This window comes from Mauremys reevesii, linkage group 8, assembly GCF_016161935.1.
Source record: "Mauremys reevesii isolate NIE-2019 linkage group 8, ASM1616193v1, whole genome shotgun sequence".
Lineage (NCBI taxonomy): Eukaryota > Metazoa > Chordata > Testudines > Geoemydidae > Mauremys > Mauremys reevesii.
The window spans coordinates 98,460,428-98,477,503 of NC_052630.1; the positions used below are offsets into that span (position 1 = coordinate 98,460,428).

Here is a 17,076-nt window from a genome sequence, read left to right on the forward strand (position 1 = left end):
GACTCCAGCTTGATTACATCTCCTTTCTTTTGACTGCCACTGAAGGAATTAAATGGGAGTTCAGGGTATGTGCTGCTTTAATTCTGGCAGACTTTATAGGAGTACTGCAATTTCTACAGTGTCTTTATTAATATAGTTAGTAAATTGAACAATTGTTTCTAGTCACCATGTTTTCAATATTTTAGAATTAGTGAATCTTATACTTACTTTTTATTCATTATTTGGAAGAGGAAAACAAGCTTTCCTGCTTTTTAACTTCATTGCTTTCTTAACTTTGAATGAACTACTCATTGAACTGAATTGATTGAATAAACTGAAATGAGGAAAATATTCTCTTTGTACCTGTAGAAGAGGCTATTGCTATCAAAAAACTAGTGTAGCATTTCAGCAAACTCTGGTTCCAGGTGCTTAGCAAGTAACTTCCATGTGTTTGCTGTTTTGACTTTTTTACAACTTGGTCAGAAGCGTACCGGTATTTAATTTAGATTATTGTAATCAATTGTAATAAGTTTAGCCCTTAACATAGGTTGTTCATTTCAAATTTAATTTTAAATAGTTTTTTTCCTAAAAGATAAACCTGTATTTAATGTAAATGAAAAATCCAATTTAAATTTTAAAAAATTCATTTATTTAAATTAAATAAAAATATATTTACATTTTGTTTTAAACATTGATTTTTATCCACTTCCATCTTTTCATGACACTTTGACACTAAGACTGTTCTCCAGACTATCTCAGAGTGTCGGATAACGTGGCATTAGAGATGATAATATAGCATGTTATGAAAGTGGAGTTCCTAAGGGCTTAGAACTGTTGTGAGTGATAGTTGTGTAATATAAATATATATTTCCTCATTTTGATTATTAAAATATTTTGATTCATTTCAGACTTTTTTTGTAAAAGTCCAATTTATTAAAGGGACACTGTTAATAAACACATTTCTGCCCAAAAATCTTTTCGGTTCTCCTTGACTTTTAGAGTCAGGAGAGAATTATAGGACAGAAGGTTTTTTTCCGCCTAAGCTCTGTTGGATAGGGGGTTAGGTGGAATTGATAGAGCTGTAGTAATTGGTAGAGGAGTTATGCTCTTTTGTATGTTTAAATATTATCAAGGATGCCAAGATCTCTGGATGAGAACTCTCTCTCCCTTTGTAAATCAAAATAGGTAACCCTAGGGTTAGTGTACCTGTAACTGAAAGAGATTAGCAAAGATAAATGTATTTGTTTTTTTAGTTTGTTTGCTGAACTTTGTGTAGTCAGTTCTGTTTTCCAGCATAGTCAGTCAATCACTCAGGGCTTGTCTTCACTACTAGGGAGAGCCATGCTTCTGCAATCGATGCAGTAGGTGTCGATTTAGCGGGTCTAGTGAAGACCCGCTAAAGTGACAGCAGAGCGCTCTCGGTCGACTCCGGTACTCCAGCTCCCTGAGAAGAGTAAGGTAAGTCGACCGGAGAGCGTTTCCTGTCGACGCAGTGAAGACACTGCAGTAAGTCTACTTAAACTACGTCAACTCCAGCTATGTTATTCATGTAGCTGGAGTAGTGTAACTTAGGTCAATTTACCCCGGTAGGATACAAGCCATGTGTTGACCATGTTGTTTGTGTGGGTCTTTCACATAGTAATAGGAAAGAGAAAAACACTGTAAAAAGTAACGTGATAGTAAACACAAAAACTGCTAAGGGGGGTCTCAGAGACAAGTGTAGTATCTGAAACTACTTTCAAGTCTTCTTTGTAAAAAATTGATTAGAAATTGAATCAAATGTTTTTCTTTATTTATTAACATGACATTTTAAACCTATATAGCCGATCCTATAGTCCTTCCACAGGCAAACCTCCCATTGATGTCAGTGGGAACTTTACCTAAGGAAGTACTACATGACTGGGCTTGTAACATTACATTTTTATCATCCTTAACAGATCAGCCAGTGGGTCACTATCTAGGAGGTTTATTGTGTTATACTTGGTGGCAAGTACAATTTTGGAGTGGGAAGGCTAGTTCCCTTCCTCCTCATGCAAAGCTCTTGATTTCAGTAAGAGAGTGATTCCCTCTTCTTCTGACCTCTCCTTTCCCTTTATCCTTTGGCAGAATTCCTGAGCTCTGTAGTGCACTGCAGGGGCTAAAGGTGATTTTTCAAGGGGTGCTCTTTTATTGTTCTGTAGATAAACGCTGTTATTGCTCACCACAGTCCTATGGAAATAGTATGCATTTATTGAAATATTTTAAAATTTGTTTATTTTATTTCTTCTAATAGCCTCCAACTATAGTATGCAGCATCTGCAAACGTGATGGCCATTCCAAAAATGACTGCCCAGAGGATTTTAAGAAAATTGATCTAAAACCACTACCACCAATGACAAACAGATTTCGGGAAATACTTGATATAGTGTGTAAGAGATGCTTTGGTAAGTACAGTATTACTGTTGGACTAGTGTAGGACTTTTCACTTCACAGGCTGTAATTTGTAATTTCTAAAAATTAAAGCCGAAGAGCTGAATTCTGTTCCCTTTAATGTGGTGCTTACTTCATTGACTTTAGTGGGAGGAAGTTACAACAATGTAGCTGAAACAGAATTTGGCCCATATTGTTTTGTCATATAGTTTAAAGTCAGTAGAGTTATGCTGGCAAAGAATTTGGCCCCAAAATGTGTTTAAGCAAGAACTTTCATCTTTAGTTATTATTGGTTTTGGAGAGAACAGGCAGCCAATGTGCATAAAGTACTCCTGACAGAATTCTGCACACCTGTGGGAGCGCGGAATTCAGATGGTCTACATATTTCTGTAAAACGAAAAAGAAATATGCAGGGGGGGACGCACCTCTTGCCTGGTAGCCCAGGCAGCGCATCTGTTCCAGCATGCCTGAAGCAGCCTCAGAGAGGCAAATCACTGGGGGGGAGGGAGGCTGGACATGTGTGCCTGTGAGGGAGACATTGATCACTGTCATGGGGTGGGGCTGGCCAACAAACGAGAGAGACTATGTCCCTATCGCTTGCTACTGCGACTCAACAGGCATGGAGGTGGCTTAGGTCTTTTTATTATGAACAAGGAAGGCTCTACCTGAAACAGAAATGTAGCAGCCTGCCTGCTAGTTAATTGATATCATTCTCTGAGGCAGAAATGTAGCAGCCTGCCTGCCTAGTAATACGTCTGTAATTTCTTGAGAATCAAAAAAACCACTTAATTAAATATTAGTATCATATTACTGAAAATTGTTTGTTTTTAAATTAAAGAAAATAGCTTTTGTAAATTCTCCAATTCCACACACACATTTTGTCAAAGTTGCTGCTGATGGTTAATTGATCTCATTACCTGAGGCAGAAATGTGGCAGCCTACCTGTGTAGTAACATTGTTAATGTTCCTATTGTTAGTTAAGAGTTCCCATTCTCAGTCAATTCCCTCAGGAGCATAAAACATGTAAAAGTTGTAAGGCCCCTACATTGCCAGAGTGCTGTAAAGCCTTATAAATGACAGTAAGGGAATCAGCTAGGAAAATCTATGTGCTTTCTCACTTTTTTCCTGTGCCAAAGTGGAACAGTGGGGTTAGATTAAGCTCAGGATTTATTTTACCTACCCATTTAAAAAAAAAAGACTTTGAGGGCAAATAAAACATTTACCAAGAAGTCAATATAATGTCAGGACAATCAGAACCAAGCACTTCCCAAAGTACCCAGCCAGGTCCAGGACAATGATTAGCAAACTGTATGTCTTTCATGTGTGAAAGTCTGAGCAATTTAAAATGACATCACTTTTTTTTTTTTATTGCTGTTTGATGTTCTGTAATGTAATTTTAAATGAAAATCCAGGATTATAACTGGAATGCAGGGTATTAGTTACCAAGTGTTTGTAACTTAACTTTCATGTGTTTAGGAAATGCTGAATCGTTATTGGGACTTTTTTCTATATTGTAGTTTAAATAACTTACCAAAACAATTGAAACTGGTGTGATTTATATGGCATTATTTTGACAAATAAAATTTGCAGAATTTTTCACATTTCAAAATTTTGGGGGGCAGAATTTTTAATATTTTGATGCAGAATCTCTCCAGGAGTAATAGAGATTTGGTGTGATAAGCAGTGTGGCCCCAGGCTTGGTCTACACTACCAAGTTACGTTGGTATAACTACGTTGCTCAGGGATGTAGAAAATCCACACCCCTAAGCGATGCAGTTATACTGACCTAACCGCTGGTGTAGACAGTGCTATGTCAACAGGAGGGCTTCTCCTGTCGATGTAGCTACTGCCTCTTGGGGAGTCAGAGTACCTATGCTGATGGGAGAGCTTTTCCATCGGCGTAGGTAGCATCTTCACTAAGCACAGCGGCACAGTTGCACTGGTGCAGCTGCAGCACTGTTAGTGTAGACAAGCCCTCAGTATTAGCCGGATTCTACAGATCTTATTGGCTCCCAAGAGTTTTGCCTGATTAATGACAATAGGATCAAGTCCCAAAATAAAATGCAGTCAGTACTAACTACCATAGAAAAAAAATCGGTATTCAAAGAGAATAAATATTTAATTTATAAAGTCAGATATTTAGGGCCAAAAATATAGAGGAATGTTAAATCAGAGTCTAACTTTTTTTTTCTCAGATGAATTATCACCTCCTTTCTCTGAGCAACAAAACAGAGAACAAATTCTGGCAAGTTTGGAAAGATTTATTAGAAAAGAATACAACGGTATGTAATAATAGGTAACCACTTATCATTTGTTGTTAAAATTTCTCCCTTCATTCCAGTTGTCCAGCCCATTAATGTAGAATTGTCTTTCTTTGTTCCTTTGTCTACTTTAAAATGATGGCATCTTCCTTTTGAGTGTGTATATAAAGGTTCCTATAGACATATAAACTCAATCCCTAACCCTACTCTGGCCCCTTTGTGCTGCCCCAGTGGTGCTGGCAACTGGTGCATCTCCACATCATGGGGGAAAGCCTGCATGATGTAGGTTGACATAACCAAACCCTTGCTGACCCCAAGCACAGGAAGCATGCCAGGGGAGGGAAAGAGTGTTATTGGGCTATAGCCAACTACATATAGTTTAGAGTAGCATTGTGGCCCATGTACTTATATGGACCCTATCAGTATAGTATTTGAGTGCCTCTGAAATCTTAATGAATTTATCTTCGCATCACTTCCATGAAGTAGGAAAAATTATTCTCTCTCTCTATATATATGTATTGTGGAAACCAAGGCACAGGAAAACTAAGTGACTTGTCTAAGGTCACACACAAAGTCTATAGCACAATCAGGAATTGAACCAGGTCGCTTGAGTTCCAGTCTATTGGCTTATCCAGAAGACCATTCTTTCTTTCAGAATTGGCCCCAAGATCAGGTAGCTGTAAATGTTTCTTTTGCAGCTCCACCCTTCAGCTGTGCCCTATGCTTATTGGTGACAGCTGAGGATTGAGGGAACTATCTTTCTGTCACATAAACTTAAGACTGAAGGTTTCTGATTCCATCAATGGTTTGAAAGCAGCCATGAGCTGATAGATATAGTTTCTTATCATTGATTTCAAAATGAACAAATCACAGTGATCTAAAAGAGGTCTTTCAGAAAGAAATCCTTCTCAATTATATTACTATGCTAATTAATATGTGAGTGAAAATAAATTTCAAACAAAAATGGAAATGAATACCCCAAAGTGGAAATAAAAAGTTTCATTCAGAAACTACATTGACTTCATTATTTGTATCTTGTACCATAGACTATGGTTAATGGGCACAGAGAAACATCCCAATCAACCAAACTTTCCTAGTAACAGAAAATGGAATTTTCATGTTGTTCTTGGAATTATCATGATTTATACAGGGTTATTACCTGTATTTATTACCACAACACCAATTTAACCTTACATTCCTTTATTACATCCAAAGCCCAAATAATATGTATACAGTTGCTGTAAACATGCCCATAAAGCCTAAATAAGCAATTTAGTACATCCAAAGAGTAACAAACCATTTATAAGCTGCTTGATCAAGGTACTTCCAAATGGGCTAAACCCAGGGATGCTTAAACCTATATTGTCAGCTCCAACTTGGTCGGGCAGGTAGTAGCAATGAACTCCTGAGTTTACCTTTTTATACCCATTAATAAACAAGGGATGTCATTGCCAATTATCGGACCTTAGCTAAAGCCAGATGAAGCAGTTTGTTACATAGCCAGTTATTTACTGTGCTTAGTTTCCAATTAACCTTGTTTTATTTCTATTACTGCAGCCCAACCTTAAATAAGATAACACTGGTATTTCAAATGGTCACTGCCAGTTTAACACAATAACTTCTTTCTCATGATCTTATTCTTTTTGGTCACATGCTTTGAGCCTAATGCTCATGCTAATATCCCAACTCAATTTAAAACCATAGTTCACCTTGGTTTAATGTGAGCCTATATCCCTACAACTGCAAAACCTTGAAGTATAAATGAACCAAAAAAATCACAAAGAATCAAGTACGAATAGCTGTACCTTAGTATTTGTGTTATTAATGTGTATTAGTACTAGGGTTTTTTGCATGTATTTATATACTTTTCAAAACAGTTAAAACTGTATTGTACTGTAAAAAAGCAATTAATGCATGTAGAAATTTGTATGTAATAATTAGTTACTGAGTCCCTAACGCAGCAGGCACATCAAAAAATTGCATTTTAATTCCTCATCAGTTGCACATAGAAATTAAAATAATGTACCAACTACTTCTGTTGTCTGACATGAAATGTCAGACGTGTCCAATAGAAATTGATTTAAAAGTCCATTAAATATATTATGCAAAATTGGGTCCAGCCTCTTATCTCAAATAAGCAATTTCCTGTAGGAAGCAGTACCAACAGATATTACAAAAAAGTTGACACTTTTTGTCTATTCTTTTGGTTAGATAAAGCCAGACTGTGCTTATTTGGCTCTTCAAAAAATGGATTTGGATTCCGGGACAGTGATCTGGATATCTGCATGACCTTGGAAGGCCATGAAAATGCAGAGGTGGGAGTTCAATATTTGAAAATATATGTTGCAATTACATTGTATACTCTTAAAATGAAGAAAGATTTATGATCCTTCATTCACTTACTCCATGAAATATAATATTTGTTCAGTTTGTGGGGCAAGGATCCATAGTTCATTGCTCAGATTTTCCCATTTATTTTTCTAGAAACTAAATTGTAAGGAAATAATTGAAGGTTTGGCAAAAATTCTTAAAAAGCATCCAGGTATGTATTTTAAATGTACTCTACATGATATTTACTATTACATGTATCTGCTTGTATGTTTTAATATTTATGGAAATCTTTTATCCTGCCTCCTCAGGTTTAAAAAACATCTTGCCTATAACAACAGCCAAAGTGCCTATAGTAAAATTTGAACACAGACGGAGTGGCTTAGAGGGAGACATCAGCTTATACAATACGCTAGTAAGTGTCTCTTTCTGTAAAAGCTAATGCATACTTTGAAGGATTGTTTGGAAAGTTTGCCTACAGATGGTAATACTGGGACGTCTAAAAGATGGAGATAGCATTAAAGTTACTAGGGAATAATTCTGAATCAGAAATAAAAATACCATATCCAATTTTTTTACATATTTTAATTCAAATAACCCCAAATCCTCAGCCCAGGGAGTTAGTTAGCTTTGTGGCACAGTGGTGGAGGGGCCTTCCTTTTTTGAGCTGCAGAGTCACTGTGGCCTTTCAGCTTAATGGAGCCTTTTTGTCCTTCAATTTCTGGCTCTCTTCTTACACCGTGGAAACAAACAGCTTCTCCTGCCATGGGCCCCTCCAGACCAGCAAAGGAGGGGCCATGATTTGCCCCAGATTCACTCAGTTTTTGAGTGATTCCATCTTTGAACAAGCTGGTGTGTTCAGGTGCTAATTTTTACAAATCAACTGGTCTGAAGTCAGCCTTTAATTGTGTTCTTGTAACCACACTGAAATGTTGCATAGGTGTCACTGAGCATAGAATTTGCCTCCCTATATATTTTGGGTCTCTACCTCCCCATGTCTGAACTGCAAGCTATACCATATTAAACTATAAACTATTGTCTAATAATTGTCTGTTTTCCAGGCACAGCATAACACAAGAATGCTGGCTACATATGCAGCTATTGATCCTAGAGTGCAATATTTGGGATATACAATGAAAGTTTTTGCTAAGGTAATATAAAGATACAGTACAACATGACTTTATCATTATTTATTATTTGTATAGCACTGTGCTCTGTGTCATTGTCCGAAAGAGCTTACATGATGCTGATGCCAGCTAGAAAGGAGACAAGCAGAATCTTCTTAATCTGAGAATTAAGATGCTACCTCCTGAGTGTCTGTGTATGGGCATATTCAAGCCTTAGGGCTTGTCTATACATGTGCACTAGAAGGGTGTGAGTTTTAAAGTGCACTAAGTGGCCTGTGTAGACCCTTCTGGCACAAACTAAATCTTCCCTAGTATTCTTTAGAAATCAGACCCCTCTAGAGCGCATTGCTGCTCCATGTAGACAAGCCCTTAGAACCAAATTTTGCCCTCAGGTATGTATGGTGAGTTCCCATTGAAGCCAGTGAAGTTGCAAACATATTCCAGAGCAGAAATTGGCCTTAATGCCCTCTGTTGGCTGTTGAAACATTTGTGTTTGATGGACAGCTGATATTCTGAAAAAGTAGGTTTTAATTTCTTGAACTCAAGCCACCTACACCAACAAAAAAGCTTAACAATATAATTGGGAATCCGAATGCATTGTGCATCCAGATGGTAATTTTTCTAGCTAAAAAAATATTTCTTTCGCCTATAATCTTGCAGAAAAGCATAATAGAAATTGTTTTTTTGTGCAGGGAGATCTTGGAGATAAATGGTATGTGGCTCTGTAAATGACTTGGCATGCAGCCTCTTTGTTTGTTGACTGAAACACTCTCTCTTTATTTGCTCTACATTATTTAATTGACTACATGAATGGATTTTCATGAAAAGACTAGCAGAATTTGTTTTATTATTGCTTTAGAGCTGTACCATAATACAAGCTGTTTATGTACTGCTGTCCCTTGAGATAACTGAAATATACTTATGACTTTGTTCCAGAATGGGACAGTCATTTGTCCATTGTATTATTACTTATGCTGATAATTAATTTTCAAGTTGGGATTAGACTCTATATTTACATTCTTTGGAAGAGCACAACGGGAGCTGAGAGAGGGATGGTGTCTAAGCCCAGGACTGGAAGCCAGGAATTCCTGACTTTCTCTGGCTGGGACACTCCTCCTGTGGCCTGCAAATCACTTAAATCCTTTTGCCTCAGTTTCCCTGTCTGTCAAAATTGGGATAGTGGAAGGTTTGATGTGTTATTAATAACAATGAATTTGAATTAATATTTACTAGGGCTGTCAAGTGATTAAAAAAATGATTTGCAATTAATCGCAGTTTTAATTGCACTGTTAAACAATAATAGAATACCATTTATTTAAATATTTTGGATGTTTTTTATACACCTCTACCCCGATATAACGCGGCCCAATACAACATGAATTCGGATATGATGCGGTAAAGCAGTGCTCTGGGGGGGCTGGGGCTGCGCACTCCAGCAGATCAAAGCAAGTTTGATACAACGCAGTTTCACCTATAACGCGGTAAGATTTTTTGTCTCCCGAGGACAGTGTTATATCGGGGTAGAGGTGTATTTTCAAATATATTGATTTCAATTACAACACAGAATACAAAGTGTACAGTGCTCATTTTATATTATTTTTATTACATATATTTGTACTGTAAAAAAAGATAAAAGAAATGTATTTCAATTCACCTCATAAAAGTAGTGTAGTGCAATCTCTTTATCATGAAAGTTGAACTTACATATTTAGAATTATTATTTTTACGTAACTCCCTTTAGCTGAATGAGCCCTCGTATGCAAGGGAGGGTGGATTTTACCTCAGGTATTTGGCATGCGCCAGGGGAGGAGAGGCTGGTGCAGGGAGGCTGAGCTTGCCAGGCCTCTGTTCTCTATGGCAATGTTTCTCAACTTTTTGTGACTAAAAAAATTTTTTTTTACCTCCACCCCCTGAAAAATTTGTCGTCGTCCCCCAACCTTCAGCCCTGCTCAGGGTGGGGGGCGCCGGTCTTCGGCCCCTCTCGGGATGCGGGGCTCTGGCCCCTGCTGCCCCTGGAGCAGTGGCTTCAGGCCCCCATCCCCACTGCCCCTGGAGCTGTGGCTTCTGCCACCCCTGGAGCTGCAGCTTCAGTCCTCTCTCACCTCCCGCTGCCCCTGGAGCTGCAACTTCAGCCCCCTGCTGCCTCCAGAGCTTGGGCCTGGGGCTTCAGCTCCCCGCTGCAGATGCTTCCTCCCCACCCAGAGGTATGCGATTAATTAATTTTGTTTTCAGTTAATCGCAGATGTTAACTTCAATTAATTGTCAGCCCTAATAAGGGCATTCCAGTTATAATCCTGGATTTTCATTTAAATTACATTACCTAATTCGGTTCTGTTAAAATTGTGTGTATGTATTTAGAGTAAAGTGAACCGCCAATAAGAGTTATTTGTATGCTAGACATGGGAACAGAGTTTAAAAGCACATTTGTATGTTAGCACGTGAGCACAGGGGTCAGTAGGTAGCACATAATACTGCTGTCATTTTTCTAGACCAGGTTAATAAATTTTTTCCATTTTGATAATAGTTACAGTTAATATATAGGTAAAAAAGATTTTTTTTACAGTAATGCAAGAATTTATATTTCAAAATATTTTAAAGGGAATTTGCCAGATTAAAAATGGTATATTTCAGAAAATCTTATGTCCATATCTGTGTTACTAATAAAACCATAATAAATTATACATTTTTCAGTTTTAATAAGGCAATTCACCATTTATGCGTGATGTTTGTATTTCATAGAGCCCCGGCAATGAAAGTAGGCTAGTTAGTTTCACATTTAGGGGGTATTATACACTAGCGTAATGTAACAATTAAGAAAGTTGCAAATACCACAGGAAAATAATTAATTTCACATAAAAATCATTAAAATAAAAATTTTAAATTAAAAATAAAACTAAAAATATGGAAGCATCTTTGTTAACATAAGGTTAGGAAAACGTTGGTTTCACAACATTGAAATTTTGGAACTAAATTGAGCTGGATATCAAAAACTGCACAATTTTAGTGGCTGCTTTGGAAAATTTGAGCCATAGAATTTGGAAGACATTTTCCCATCAGATCATTGAAGCTTTATGAGTTGATCAAATTTTGTTCATTAACTACTTGACAGTGTCTCTCTCTAAATTTGTCAACATTTCTCTTTCAGGCTTGATTAAACAGTTTTTAATTCTGAAACAGTAATTGAGTTTTTGTTCGTTGCCATAGTTTACAGAGTTAAATACCTTGTAGTTTAATTTTCATTCAGTGCTTTGTTCAAAATCTATTCTATCCAGCGCTGTGACATTGGAGATGCATCCAGAGGAAGCCTATCTTCATATGCGTATATCCTGATGGTGTTGTACTTTCTGCAACAGAGAAATCCCCCCGTTATCCCAGTTCTTCAGGAGGTTGGTTTTCAGGAAAAGATGTAATGGAAAAAGTGGCATTGTTTTTTTCAAGTTGATTTGAGAGTTTTTTGTCCTAGGGGTAAGGGGTGCAAATGAAAATCCTGGGCCTCTTTTCATCATCTATTTTCTAACTTTTACTTTGTAATGTAAGTAAAACTTAAAAAGATAACAGCAGCAAAACCAGGAATGTATTTTAGACCTGGTTATGTGCTACTGCATTCACTTTCTTGGGTTTTGGTCAAATTACGGTGTATGTACCATCAAGGGGTACTCAGTCAGCAAGGAGGTGTAATGATGGCCCAAGTCAGAAGTCCTGAGTTCTAATTCCAGCTCTGCTCTTGACTTGCTGTATGACTTTGGGCATATTATTCAAATGCTTTTCAGCTTCCTCATCTGCAAAAGAGGGGTGATGTTTATGTTCCTACCTGTTAAGGTGTTGGAACAATTAATGTTTCTATCGCTTTGAAGATAGTGTTACATAAATGCTAAGAAATTTAACTAATAAAATAATGTTATATACTTCCATTAATGTTTAAGGTGAGCCAAACTGCACTTATTCAGCCATCTGCCTTTCCCTGAAATGTTGACATTCTCTGGAGCTCCCTGATAGGAGTAATTCTCAGATCTAGCTGCCTTTTCTTTCTTTGCATAAAAGAGGAACTCTGGCTGAGTCACTCTATTTGAGACCATTACTTCATTGCCACTACTTTAATGATCTGGTAATTGCTACTTCTGGGGCTGTATTTAAGTAACAGCTGAGTCTCCCTTTGGCCTATCTAAATTAAAGTCATGATCGGTGAGGCCAGGTATGGTCTTTTTTAATTTAGAAATTTAATAGGAAAGAGGAGCTGAGTGCAACCAGGTGGGATGATTTTATGCACATTTTCTTAGTTCTAAGGAACAAAGAAATTAAAATACATGAAATATTTGGTAGATGAGCAGAATTGCCTTCACGTAAAACGCATTTGAATGTTTTCCATGTAATGCCAAGCACCTTTCAAACAAATACTGAAATAAAAAGCTGTTCTTGCAGTAGTCTTTGCAACAAAACTGTCACTGTTTTATGATTACTTAAACCCAAGGTGGCAGTGAACACTAGGAAAATAACTGTTCTTGTGTTTTTGCAGATATTTGATGGAAAACAGATTCCTCAGAGAATGGTTGATGGGTGGAATGCCTTTTTCTTTGATGACATGGAAGAGCTGGTAATGTTCCAATTCCAAAATACTCACTAAAACTTCGAGCTTGAATACATGGGAGAGCTTTACCAGTTATACCAGTATAGTTAAATTATCATGATTATACTGTTATAACTCCCTGTGTAGATACTCATACTCCAGTATAAGAGTAAGCTAAACTGAAAAACCCAAACTGCTTCCAAAGCAACATAAGTTAAAGCAGAAAAAGGCACTCTTGTACTGGAATAAGTGTCCACATGGGGAGTTATTGCAGTATAAAAATTATCCATTTAAAGTTATGGCTTAGTTTATACAGGTCTAACTTTTTCCTGTAGACAAGCCCCTTATTAAGATGTGTTGTTCAGGGGGAAAAGTACTTGGTTAATTGTACCTGTACGAACTGTGTCTTAAATTGCATGTAGAAGAAGCGTTTGCCTTCACTTGGAAAGAACACTGAGTCACTTGGAGAACTCTGGTTAGGGTTGCTGCGATTCTACACTGAAGAATTTGACTTCAAGGAATATGTGATCAGCATTCGGCAGAAGAAACTACTAACCACCTTTGAGAAACAGTGGACATCCAAATGTATTGCCATTGAAGGTACCTATTTGTTGAATTGCTGTTCTGTTATGTGACAAAACAATGAACACATGCTTGGGGATCTGATCTCCCATTGATGCACAGGATCTTTACATGGGGAACTCCCATTAATGATAATGGGACTTTGGTTTGCAAATCCTACAGCAAACGTAAATGGGACAATGGACCCCTAACTTTTAATATTTCCTCTGTGCATAATTTACATCTGTTTTAAACCCATAGCAATCAATAACCCAAAAATTGCTCAGATCCCACCCATGAGTATATGTAATATGGGACCTTACACATTTAAATAGATATATTACTTTATGCTGCAACATATTTTGCCCACTCTTGGATATTTTTCTTCCTTCCCTTAGATCCTTTTGACTTGAATCATAATCTTGGTGCTGGAGTCTCCAGAAAAAGTAAGATATTTATTCCTACTACAGAGCTTTTACTAATTTCTAAAGCAAAGTGCCTTTCTTTTGTCTTCCAATGATTTTATCTTCTCTTCAATAGTGACCAATTTCATAATGAAGGCATTTATCAATGGGAGAAAACTGTTTGGTACCCCATTCTATCCAATCCTGGGAAGAGAAGCTGTAAGTTCTCTTTGTTTGTGTCTTAAGCTTTAGTATAGTTTCCTTTCCTATATCCATCAGAATGATGTATTCTCTTGACTTCTTTCAAATGTGTATGACACGCAGTCGTGCATAAACTGAATAAAAAAAGTACAACTGGATAGAAGGCTGAGTACAAGGCATATAGAAACAGACCAATAGGTATTTTCAGCGGAAGGTAGCTATGTAGTAGATCAAACCCTTTGCAGTAGTAAGTACTGCATTGGCAACTTCCCAGAAGCACCTGAGTTGTATATAGATTTATATAACAGTTTTTATTTAAAAAAGAGTAAACACACAACCATTGTAATTATATTTTATTTGATAAATAAAACTTGCTTATTGCTTGAGTTCCTCAGCAATAAACATGTGAAGCTGATGAGCTTTGTTCTTGTCTTATACTTACAGGCAGGGAGCAGCATTTGGCTCTCCAACTCTGTGCTGAGCAGCTCTAATGTAGAAAATACATCATCAAAAGGGAAGAGAATCCTAGATTTTATCTAGGAGCAAAAAGTTGAGTGTCAAGCCTTAGAATAATGATCAATACTAGTTTTCTTGATAAAGCAGTCAGAAGACTTGTTGCTTAATCAGCTTTAAAACACACTAAAGGCTTTAAGAGCTTTGGTGACGGTCTGAATTAGGTGCTAAATAGAAGGAACAACCCCATCAGTCTTTGCACATGGCTGGTTGCTCATTAAGAAAATAAACTTTTCAAGCCTAACCAATAGAACGTGTACTGTTCACTGTAAACCACTATCAGAAATTCATTCCCATTGAGCGATCAGTTTTTCAAAGAATCTGTGCTTGCAGACTGGTGTTTCTGCCATGAGGAAGGGTCTTAGCTGAAACATGTGCATCTTAGACAGAAAACAAACAACATCTTTGGAAAAACCTTAAAATAATAGCTACGCTGGTGGCCAGCTGGGATTATCTAGATAAGGAGGGATTTTCAAAAGCACTAAGTGAGTTAGGAGTGCAAGTCCCATTGATTATTAATAGTACTTGTGCTTCTAAGTCACTTAGGTGCTTTTGAAAATCTCAACCTTACTGTTTGCTTATATCTTAAAAACAAAACAAAAAAACCCCACCATCAAAATCTGCAAATTGGACATATAACTAGTATATGTAAATAAGTATGGCTATCACTATTACCATGGTCGGCCTTCCTCCACTCCTTCCATTGGTTGGTTATACTCTCTTGTGTTTTGTCTTAACTTGCATCATATGCTCTTTGTGGGAGGGTCTGTTTTTTGCTCTGTATTTGGACAGTATCTAGCCCAGTGGGTGCTGATCTGATTGGGGCTTTTGGGTGTTGCATATATACAATTAATAAGTAATAAATTAACATGTTGGACTTAGTTTTTTGTGTTTGAGGAATAAAATGAATGAAATGTATGTGTGTCTGTGTAATAACCACATCCCAGATTATTATTAATCAGCCTTCTCTCAAGCAGCATCTGTGTTTATTGTTTGCAATGGCATTCAACAAGATGCTCCAGTATCTAAATGGAAATATCTTGGATGTTCTTCAATTTGCAGTGCTTTGTCCCAAGGTTTCATCCAACATTTTACAGAAAAGTTGGCCAAGTCAACATATGCCCTAACTGTGCATCCTAACATCAGGGAAATACCATGAATTATAGTATTATAATGTTTTATTTATTCAAAGCACTTTTATAAACAACTAATCCCCACACCCCCAATCACACCCCATTCGTACAGATGAGGTTAAGTGATTTCCCCAAGTCCACAATGGGAGTCTGTTCCAGAGCTGTGATTAGAACAGGAGAGTTACTACACTCACTCCTGTAGACCAAGCTGCTCTCTTTATAAAACACATATTTTGGTTTTAACTTAGACTACGTTAAAGGCTGTGTGGAGTCTGTCATAGAATGAACGTGAGAGGGTAGGAAATGACAGCATGCCACCCCACTTTAGGTCTTTGGGACAATCTGATTTATCTGTCCTCTCTGGCTGTTGTAAATTAATAAATGATTAACTTCTGTATTGTAAAAGTCTGACACTTGTCTGCAGGAATACTTCTTTGACTCCAAAGTATTGACAGATGGGGAGCTGGCACCCAATGATAGATGCTGCCGTGTCTGTGGAAAAATTGGTCACTACATGAAAGACTGTCCAAAAAGGAGAAGGTGGGTGAAATACATGAAGCAGTCATCTTAAATTAAAATGTATTTAATTCAGATCATCATATTAAGTGAGGAGGACTTTCATGGCTTGTATATTGAATGCAGATAAGAAAAAAGTATTACAGAGAATACGTTTTCCTTATCAAAGCTTCCCATTTGTCCTCCTTAAGAATCCATTGACCTCACCTTCCCATCCCCTTTTTGCTTTGCCCAAGCTGTATGACTAACCACAACCAATTCCCAGTGCTCTCCTGAAAGCACGTGCTCACACATGCATGGCTGAACTAACAAGATATGTGCTAAACACCAGTATTATCATCTGCTCTTTGTTGCAAACAATCCTGTAGCCTTTGTCAGTACATTGTCTATTTAGATTGTAAGCTTTGGGAGGGAGGACTACATTTTACCACATGACTTTAAAGTGCACAACTGTATAAACTATTACAGCGGATTATTGTATTACTTATGATGAAGAAACAGTACAGCTTAAGGAAAGGTTGTTCCTTATTCCTCACATTAATTCTAGTTTGCCATTTCTTCTGCCAGTGCTCAACATTTGAAAGAGCACCACTGCTTCGTGCTGCACCCATCAATGCTGTTACTGGGCCAGGCCCAGGATGCTAACGTATTCTTCCTGAGAAGTAATACCTTCTGTTGTAGCATCTCCACCATCCAACAGAAGCTGAGTTCATTGACTCCACTACAAGCTGTTCCTTAACCAGCCCAGGCTCTGGAAAGTGTTTCCCTGCGGGCTCTGGGGTCGTTGTATTCCAGTACATATGTTGGTCATGATATTCCTTCACTGGACATAGGAACTGTAGAACTGTACAGACGATGTTTTGGCACCAGTGTTAATAAACTTTACCATGTAGGCTGAAGAAGAAGGAGAATGAGAAAGACGATGAAAAAGAAGTGAAGGAAGAGGACAGGGAGACTAGAGAGAAGAGATGTTTCATCTGTGGGGATGTGGGACACGTTCGAAGGGATTGTCCTGAATTCAAACAAACTCGACAGAGAACTAACAGCGTGCCAGGTAAACAAGCGGTCTCATCTATGATG

At 37.5% G+C, this 17,076-nt stretch overlaps 1 protein-coding gene across 8 annotated transcripts in view; it reads left to right on the forward strand.

Annotated features, from left to right (window-relative positions):
* The window catches only part of TUT4 (terminal uridylyl transferase 4), a 73,049-nt gene that overhangs the window by 41,907 nt on the left and 14,066 nt on the right, over positions 1-17,076 (forward strand). For 7 of the 8 annotated variants that reach the window (XM_039483672.1, XM_039483666.1, XM_039483673.1 and 4 more), the window contains 13 exons: positions 2,252-2,402; positions 4,584-4,670; positions 6,861-6,964; positions 7,134-7,191; positions 7,289-7,392; positions 8,039-8,128; positions 11,377-11,490; positions 12,618-12,695; positions 13,091-13,268; positions 13,628-13,675; positions 13,770-13,852; positions 15,905-16,020; positions 16,890-17,050. In XM_039483672.1, coding sequence (XP_039339606.1) covers positions 2,252-2,402; positions 4,584-4,670; positions 6,861-6,964; positions 7,134-7,191; positions 7,289-7,392; positions 8,039-8,128; positions 11,377-11,490; positions 12,618-12,695; positions 13,091-13,268; positions 13,628-13,675; positions 13,770-13,852; positions 15,905-16,020; positions 16,890-17,050 — 1,372 coding nt within the window. Of the gene's footprint in view, positions 1-2,251; positions 2,403-4,583; positions 4,671-6,860; positions 6,965-7,133; positions 7,192-7,288; positions 7,393-8,038; positions 8,129-11,376; positions 11,491-12,617; positions 12,696-13,090; positions 13,269-13,627; positions 13,676-13,769; positions 13,853-14,278; positions 14,431-15,904; positions 16,021-16,889; positions 17,051-17,076 lie in introns of those variants that run through there. The other variant, XM_039483674.1, reaches the window with a different exon arrangement.